Source organism: Nicotiana attenuata, unplaced genomic scaffold (genome assembly GCF_001879085.1).
Source record: "Nicotiana attenuata strain UT unplaced genomic scaffold, NIATTr2, whole genome shotgun sequence".
Lineage (NCBI taxonomy): Eukaryota > Viridiplantae > Streptophyta > Magnoliopsida > Solanales > Solanaceae > Nicotiana > Nicotiana attenuata.
The window spans coordinates 38646-45412 of record NW_017675596.1 but is presented as its reverse complement, the minus strand read 5'-3'; the positions used below and the strand labels follow the sequence as shown (position 1 = coordinate 45412).

The 6767-nt window shown below is 34.4% G+C and overlaps 1 protein-coding gene across 3 annotated transcripts; it reads right to left on the bottom strand.

Annotated features, from left to right (window-relative positions):
• Nucleotides 1–1829: 1829 nt before the first annotated feature.
• Nucleotides 1830–6548, bottom strand: LOC109220251 (E3 ubiquitin-protein ligase RNF4-like). 3 transcript variants are annotated; one of them, XM_019384704.1, is made up of 6 exons: nucleotides 6357–6548; nucleotides 4924–5309; nucleotides 4741–4798; nucleotides 3325–3437; nucleotides 2465–2696; nucleotides 1830–2245 (listed from the first exon to the last, which is right to left on the bottom strand). In XM_019384704.1, the coding sequence occupies exons 2-5, from the start codon at nucleotides 5239–5241 to the stop codon at nucleotides 2472–2474; spliced, it is 714 nt and encodes a 237-aa protein (XP_019240249.1). In that variant the 5' UTR covers nucleotides 5242–5309; nucleotides 6357–6548; the 3' UTR covers nucleotides 1830–2245; nucleotides 2465–2471. The 3 variants fall into 3 exon arrangements, with proteins under 3 accessions (XP_019240249.1, XP_019240251.1, XP_019240250.1); XM_019384706.1 differs by having other exon boundaries at nucleotides 4924–5233; XM_019384705.1 differs by having other exon boundaries at nucleotides 4924–5222.
• Between the last annotated feature and the right edge of the window lie 219 nt (nucleotides 6549–6767).

Genomic DNA, 6767 nt, shown 5'->3' with positions numbered 1-6767 from the left:
AAGACTAAAGTAGACGAATAAACTAGACTCTTTGTTAAATACATCTGGAGGGTCCATGATTCGGTTCGGCCGGTTATTTTATAAATTTTTCACCATACTAATTTTTCAGTTGTTCTATTTTGTATAACCAAAATTAGACTTTTTGAAACCATCCCGGTCATCTCGCTTTCTCTTCAGTATCGGTACGGTTCGGTTAATTTTCGGTAATTTTCTTAAAATGTTATGTAAGAGTCGCTAATAAAAGTTAGAACGCAATAAGATACGTACTTACTTAGTACTTCGGCAAAACTCTCTAGATATTTTTATAATTGAAAAGCCGATGAATCAAGGGAATATGAAAGACAACCAAAATAGAGATTCCACTATTCTACTACAGCATTAGAGAAATTAAGCAAAGACAAAAGAACTATAGATTCATACGAGTTGGAATTTATTGATCACTAGTATTAGTACCCGCGCGGCTGCGCGGACACTAATTATGTCAAATATTTAAGTTATTTGAATGGTATGTAAATAATCTTAAAATTTACACTTTCTCAGTAAATATAGATAATCATTGGATATTAACTACATGGAAAAAATAAAGCATTTCTTCTATTTTTTCTTTTTTGATACCATTCTTGCCAGTGTCATTGATCCTAAAAATAACTCATATTTATGGCAAAACAATCAAATGTTGAGACAATGAATGACTCTTTGGATAAAACTTAACTCTTTTACTACTACTTGAACTCTTATTTGGTGTGTTGATATCTCTTAAAAAATATTTCTTTCTTAAAATTTCAGTTTCTAAAACATTATATTTCAATAATAATAGTTTTTATAAAAATATAATTGAAAATATTATTCTTAATTCAAAACTCATTTTAGTTGGCTATCTAAAAATATAAAAGAATCTTTAGCTAGTGTATTTTTTACTCCGTTTTGATATTTGAATTATAGGTAAATAACCTTAACATTTAAATCTTCTAAATAATTATAGATAATCGTCAGATATTAATTAAGAAACACTACATGAAAAAAGACTAACATTTTCTCAATTCTCGTAGTGATAATTTTATTTTTGCATCATTCTCATAGGTGTCATTGGAACCTAAATAACCACAAAGTAAAATAATAACTCATATTTATGGCAAAGCACAAAGGTTAACACGATATAAACTATTCTTTGATTACGATGTGACTCTTGTGCTACAACTTGAACTCTTATTTGGTATGATTTTATCTTTCAAAAAATATTTCTATTTGATGAATCAAGAGAATATGAAAGACAACCAGAATAGAGATTCCACTATTCTACAACAGCATTAGAGAAATTAACCAAAGACAAAAGAAATATAAATTCATACGAGTTGGAATTTATTGATCATTAATGGACATAAAAATAGAGTCTATTTGAAAATTAAGTATCCAATAAGAAAACTTCAAATTACAAAACCTATCATTTTATTAAAATAAACCTAATAATCGATCCGATACAGCTCGGTCAATTTAATCGATTTTTAGAAATCCATTGACACTCTTACTAAAATCTGCTCTCCCTGAGGTTTATAACGCTTTATTACAGTGGAAAGATAAATTTATATGATACAAAGATATTATACTACAAGGTATTGTCAAGTCACAAAGGAAGAGAACACTTGTATGGATTTGATTATCAATTACAAGAAAAATAAATTAAGAGAGGTAAGGCTATAGATTTTTATTATTAGCGCCTCTTCCGTGTGACCAATCATGCTAGACCGCATTGACACACTTTATTTATATGACCAAATCAAAATCAACCGTCAACCGCCAAAATGCATAAAATTTCAACAACCTAATTGAAATGATAGAATAAAACTTCACTATATCAAGAACGCACAAATTTTCCCTCAAATACCAAGTGTTCTACAGGATATCTTTCTTCTTTTTTTGTTTGTTTTCTTTTCTTCATTACGATTGAACCATAAGGAAATAAGAGGTTGGGACAGGAAATATGTCTAATCAAACAAGAACCAGAATGCAATAAACACAAGTTCATGAACTTTAACTTTTCCACTAGCTACTGTGTTTTGAAAGCGAAGAAAGAAGCACGGCATTAGCTATGGTCTAAGTCTTCAGTCTTAACAAAGAACTAAAAATCATAATCCCCACAACCCTCCTCCCGCAATCTCCAATAATTCCTCAACCCAGGTAGTTTTAACAATAAACTGCCTCTACAAGCACACTTACTTCATAGGCCAAATAAAATGCTGGCCGACCCCTGCAACATACAACAAAAGTGTAAACCCTGTAAAATACTTACTAGCAATTATGAATCGCTGTTTTTTATAATTAAAGGACTATGATGAAATTGTTCCAATAATATTTCCCAGTTTTTAGGGAAATATTCTGGCACACGCCAACATGCTTATTATGCATCAAATGACCATAGAAAGAAGAGGGTACTTTTCCCCTATTTTGTTCGGATAGGGAGACCAACCTTTATCTCAACTTGTGGCAGGAAGATACACCCTTATGGTGTCTTTCATGGTAATTTTCCTCCTACAAGTAGGACATTTACCCTGAGCAGCTATAGAAGCCTTGATGCAACCCTTGCAGAAGATATGACCACATTTCGTTGACATCTCCTCAACTAGTGGACCCATGCATACAGGACAGCTAAATGTTGGTTCTTTTGGCTTTGGTGGTACAACACTCTGTGCAGTGACTGTCTGGCATCAGCGACAAAGAATAATACAAATCATGAATAATGGAACTCTCTGAAGATGACACCAATAATTAGGTTAACAAAGCGATATGGGGAAAAAACTGATTCCATTAGAACCAAAAACTTGGAATAAGACATTTCTAATGATGGATTGAGATTGCAATCAAAGACCAAGCTGCTATAAAATGAACTTTAAAAGGCCAACAGCATACACTTGAAATAAGCAACTAAGAAACAATGCAATTAGCTAACAAGGCCATAAAGTTATGCAAAATTTGCATTGGCCTAGAGTTGAAGCTTCTAGACTATAACAAATGTTTTCCTTTTCCAAGCTACAGACACCTAAGCTGATGACAAAAAGTAAGGTGCCACAAAGAAAGGTAAACAATACAAGTCAAAAGAAACAACTAAGAGATCAAACCAAACATTCTTTGTCACAAAATAAACACCAGAATTATGTTTTGAGCACTAGTCCCAATGGATCCTTTTGAAATTTTGAACTTTATGAATATAATTGAAAGGAAACACTTAAATGAGAAGACTCTTATTTTATTTTTCCGAATAACTGAGAAACAAGAACACTCATGTTGTAAAGAGCATTCAATATAGCATAAAAAAACTTCTGTAGTTACCTTTAAGCTGCTATTTGCTTCTAGGTTAATGTAAATGTCACCAATTAATGTTGGATCATTAGTTGAGACTCTTCTGCGCTTGTTGCGACTGTTAGCCTTGGGTAAACGATCCTCTGCAATAATTATGAGCCAATAAGACCAATCTCAAGGGACGCAAATGAAATAACCAAAGTCAAAATCAAGCTCTCCAAGGAGAAAGAAGTGCTCAATATGGCATTAACCCAACCACCTCAATGCTGATTTCGAGAATCATATCACATGCCTCAAATTGTCCACATAATACCGTGGTACTGACATAGTTACCTCGCCTCCCCTAGTCTTCCGTAGGCAAAAAGATCACAAAGAGTACATCAGAATATCATGTAAATACTGGCAAAGATCCACTATGTGTCATCAAGATTCATGTTGATGTTAGTTTTTAGGTCATTCATTTTCCTACTTAGCATTTAATGTCGACAACAAAAATCAACTTAATTCTCCATTCTATCAGAATTTAGACTCTTCTAATGAACACAAATAGATCCTGCATTTAATATCTTCAAGGAAATAAGCGGTTCTACAGTGCCTGCATATCTATTAGGTAAAAATCAGCCCATCAGTGACAGCATGAGACAAAAAAGAGTTGTTAAATGTTAAAAAGGAGGTCAAATCCTGATACACCAGTACAGGGGGCAAGAGAGGTAATTCTGAATTATTTTTGATAGAATTTTTAATATCTAGAGCAAGTGAGAGATAATGTTCTAAGACAGAAAATGTGCACACACTGTTTGGAAACATGTTCGGAGGACTAGGCTACCACTCAAAGTCACATGCTTTCCTGGTTAGCACTCAATGAAGCTGTTCTAACTCAGGAAAACCTCTGCAGAAGAAACATAGTCTTAGCCAACAGATGCTACATGTGCCAACAAAACTCAGAAACTGTCAGCCATCTACTACTACACTGGCACAGTTACAGCGGATATCTGGAACTTTTTTCTCTCTATTTTTGGTCTGCAATGGGTCACCCTAAGTCTATCAAGGAAGCATTTGAAAATTGGTTTTTTTGGAGAGTTGACAAAGCCATCAAGAAGATCTGGAGAGTGATTCCTGCAGTAATTTTTTAGTGTATTTGGAATGAAAGGAATCGTAGGTGCTTTGATGGGATCTCAACTCCAATTCACACTTTGAAAGCTAGATGCTTAGTTAATTTGTTCAGTTGGAACTCTTTTACCCCTGTAAATAGTGGAGACAACTTTTTGGATTTGTTAGCTCCTTGGTCCTAGTTTAGACACTTGTCTACTGGAGCTAACTCTATTCTGTAACTCTATTGCTTAGCATCTTCCTGATGCTCTTTAATGATATATTTTTTCTTCATCAAAAAAAAATGTGCACACACAATCTACAGCTGTAAGCGCTCCTAAAAGAATAAAAAATTACCAGAATCCTCATCAACCACAATAACCTGTCCGCGGGTCCTCATGGAGTTGTTTTTTGCCTAGAGAAAAGCAGGAAAATTTCTAACACAATTAGCCATAAGGTGAAACACCAGTGGTGCTATCACAAGATAATGCACCACCTAAAAATTTACAAAGGGAAAGCATTAAAGTTGGATAGGCGTACTTCTGCAAATGCCCTTGGAGAAGATATTATCACATCATCATCAAGTGCCTCAACATCAATTGGGGCAGGTGTCAAAGACGCACCCCTTGGTGCAGGTGGCACATCCCGAGGAACAGCACGACTTGAAGTTCCTTCCTGATCCCTATTATCAGATGGGGGTGTGGCATTTAGATCCACATCTAGTACTGCCTTCCTTCTTGAGTGGTTCCTTGTATACCTAATAGGATGTGCCCTTTTGTCTTGGGTGCTCATTCTATGAATACTTGTGCTTCCCAACGGCAGCTTCGAACTTATATCTCCTAAGAAGATGCTGAACATAATTATGCAATTGGAACAGGAAGTATGTAAATAAACATCAACCAACGTAAAGGTGTAATTTCAGTAACCTGTCATCCCAAACGCCAATGCATAAGGAAAATTAGAAACACTACTTCATGCATTTAAAGTATCAAAACGCACTTCAGTGTAAGCTCTTGATAAATTTATGAAAATAGAAAACAAAGCAAGATGGACATAACCAAGAAGTAACAGATGAATGCAATTAGTATTTAAGCAAACAGCAAAATTTTCTTCCTGATGTGCCATCCTTTATATCCTTACAGGGAAAAAGAAAACAAAGAGACAACCAAACTTCGCCGTGTGATTGTGACACTAGAAAGCTTCACAAGCCATGCTTGAGCACTCAACATTAATTACATCTAAATCTAACAGCTTTGCTTTAAGACTAAAAAAAAGTTATCCAGCTTATTCATATCAGGTTCAAAGTTCAAAAGGATTTAAATTATATACACCAGCAATGTAAAGAATCTTTACACCATATGTGGATTTGACCTATTATAACAGGTTACTTATCATTTAATTTAGGTTACTAATCAATGCTTATTATATATAATTACCAACTATTACCTCTTAAATGACCCGATTATGTAAATATTGTTTAAACAGACATACAGCACTGAATTTGGTTTTGAAATCAATATTAACATCACATACAGTCTCAAACAGAAGCAGAACTGCAAGAGTTCCATAGTAAAAATATCTTTCTAACCCTGTGGATCCAAACCAAGAGAGAAAAACTTGAAAGTGGTGATCTTTTTTTTCGAAACCGCTAACTTTAACATTAAGCATATACTAATAATATTTCAAACAAAAAACTCCAAAAAATTGGTGCGATTATCCGAAAAATAGCAGACAACTGTCGCAACTACTAATCCAGTACAAGTTTCTACTTCAAATAAAACATTCCAGTAAAACGACCACAAAGCAAGGGAAAATTTGAAAATAGAGACGGAACGAAAAAAGACAACGACTTTAGCCAAATCAACGGATCAAAACACCGAACAACAGATGGATTAAGCGATAAACGAAGAGAAAAAAAAACATAAGAAATCAATAAATTCGAAGAATTGAAAAGATCGGTAGGAAAAGCGAACCTAAATTTGGAAAAATGTCCGATTATTTTGACCACCAATGGCTCATGAAGTAGGCATAGAGAGAGGAACCATGGAAGAAAAACGCTGCCTAGGGTTTTCAGAAAAGGAAAGATTTTTTTGGCGAGAGAAAAGTGGAGGGATATGGAGAGTGAAAATTTTGATTGCTCACAACTTATGTGTTCTTCTTTTTTTCCCCTTTTGATGTTTTTCTTTTTGTTGTTTTACCATTTGATTTTCTTTTTCTTTTTTCTTTTTTTCCTTTTGGGTCTGTCCTATGCGATGACACACCAACGCACAAACGGTGTGTGTGAAAACGAGAAACAGGTGACACGCGTCTTATGGTTTTGGGACTTGTGGCATTTTAATCGTGTGAACTCATAACAAATTTAACGTTTTTTGCTAGGCGTAAGG